Source organism: Chrysochloris asiatica, unplaced genomic scaffold (assembly GCF_000296735.1).
Source record: "Chrysochloris asiatica unplaced genomic scaffold, ChrAsi1.0 scaffold00175, whole genome shotgun sequence".
NCBI classification, from domain to species: domain Eukaryota; kingdom Metazoa; phylum Chordata; class Mammalia; order Afrosoricida; family Chrysochloridae; genus Chrysochloris; species Chrysochloris asiatica.
Genome location: NW_006408693.1, coordinates 4,805,617 through 4,807,575, shown reverse-complemented (window position 1 = coordinate 4,807,575; position 1,959 = coordinate 4,805,617). Strand labels below are relative to the sequence as shown.

The window sequence follows — 1,959 nt, the reverse complement described above, 5'->3', positions numbered from 1 at the left end:
TGTACCACAGTTTGTTTATCCATTCTTCAGTTGGTGGACACTTTGGCTGCCTCCATCTTTTTGCTATTGTAAATAGTGCCAAGAGCAACTATTTTTTTAATGAAATTTAAAAATATTGCTCTATTAAAATTCTCATTAGAAGTGGGTGTTGTTTTTGTTAAGTGCCATCGAGTTGGTTCTGATTCATAGTAACCCAGTTTAGGGTTTCCAAAGAGTGACTGGTGAGTTAGAACCATCTACCTTGTGGTTCAAACTGACTTTTGTAGTCTTTTGCTTATTCTACATCGCCACACCAGAAGTGGATAGTCAGTCTCTATTGACGGCCACAAACTGACTCTTATGCACTACTACTCTTTCATAAATTTCTCTTTAGGGCAGTCTCATTTTACTACGAGCAAATCCTTCACTCTTTGTGACTAAGATTGTTGTTATTGCTGTTAGTGCTATTGAGGGGGTCTGACTCATAGCAACTCTGTCGGGTTTTCAAGTGTTACCTAAAGTAGGCTTTCCAAGAAATAAGGCGATTAAAGAGAAAAATGCTCAGATGGGGGATATGGCCACAGAAGTTTGAATAGATGGTTAAGAAACCTTATTTCTTTGTTTGTCCCAACTAGCACAAAAAAGTTTGCTCGTGAAACATTTTTTACATAATGCACTTGTATATTAATATTTTAGATTTCCTGCTTTGGAACAACAGGAATAAATAGTAGTGTTGAAATAAACTGAGGAATGAGGAGATATGAACATGATGAATTTTATGAATAATTTAGAATTTTTCTAAATAAACAAAACAGTTTTGTAAATGCTTTGTTTATTTCTGACTTTGAACAAACAATACATGTAAAAATGCTTTGTGACTTTTTGAATCTTGTAATCTGCTAAAATTATTAGATTTTTGTGCCTTAATTTTCCATTGAACATGTGCAGTGTCATTTTAAAGCTATAGAAAGCATGCATTTAGAAATATCTTACATGATACATATTTTTATTCATGTAAGTTCGTTTCAGTAGACTTAGAGATTTCACTTGCAGAGTTCTTTCATTGCTCAGGCATCACTGTGATTCCAAATTTTTCTCTTTTCTCAAAAAATTTAGTGTTTCTGTTTTCCCACTTAATGTTGTTTGGTGCTGTTGAACTGGTACGGACTCATAGAGACCTTATGCACAGCAGAATCCCGGTCCCCCACCAATCTCACACTTAATAATGACCATGAAAAAATATGTTAATAATAGAAATTCATAGCAATATATATATTTTTTTTCTGTAGTCTGCTCCACAAAACAATATGCTTACTTTCTCTAAAAATAGAAGACAGTTTATGTTATTAATTTGAATAGGAAAAATTGGGTCATATTCAATATTTAATGTGTTCCTTGTCATTTAGAATTTGAAAAATGAATGTTTGTAATTTGAAAAGCTTTTAGGATGCATCATGAGCACATGACTTCTTGGGTGCCTGTGCTTTTGGTTTGTTTTTATTTATGAGAGAACATGAGAATAGTTTAAAACCAAAATTTGTAGAGAACCCCATTTGATTAACGTTGCTATGTTAAATGTGTAAGTATTGACCTCACAATGAAATATGAGACATTTACCCAGTGACATTTTAAATGCATCTCATTGTAGGGAAAGCCTGTGGGAACACCAGATGCTGGCGCTTATTTCCGTGTGCTGGCAGAGCATGGAGTGGCTGCCTTGTTTACAGCACCGACTGCAATTAGAGCAATCCGTCAACAGGACCCTGGGGCAGCCTTGGGGAAGCAGTACTCTCTGACAAGGTGAACTCAGGATGCACAGGACAAACAACGTTATAAACTGCAATCAAAATGAGTAACCAAACGTTTTATTTTATCCAGTACTGATATAACTATATGAGAAGAACCAAGTTTGTGAATATTATTAAGACTGATTATTCTAAATATATCTTTGGGACAGTTTGAATTTAAAATATACCAATG

At 34.5% G+C, this 1,959-nt stretch overlaps 1 protein-coding gene across 1 annotated transcript in view; it reads left to right on the top strand.

The window, feature by feature from the left end:
• Positions 1 to 1,959, top strand: part of ACSS3 (acyl-CoA synthetase short-chain family member 3) — a 304,234-nt gene that overhangs the window by 154,131 nt on the left and 148,144 nt on the right. Inside the window, exon 8 of the mRNA XM_006871832.1 lies at positions 1,628 to 1,779. Within this exon, the coding sequence (XP_006871894.1) occupies positions 1,628 to 1,779 (152 nt within the window). The remainder of the gene's footprint in view (positions 1 to 1,627; positions 1,780 to 1,959) is intronic.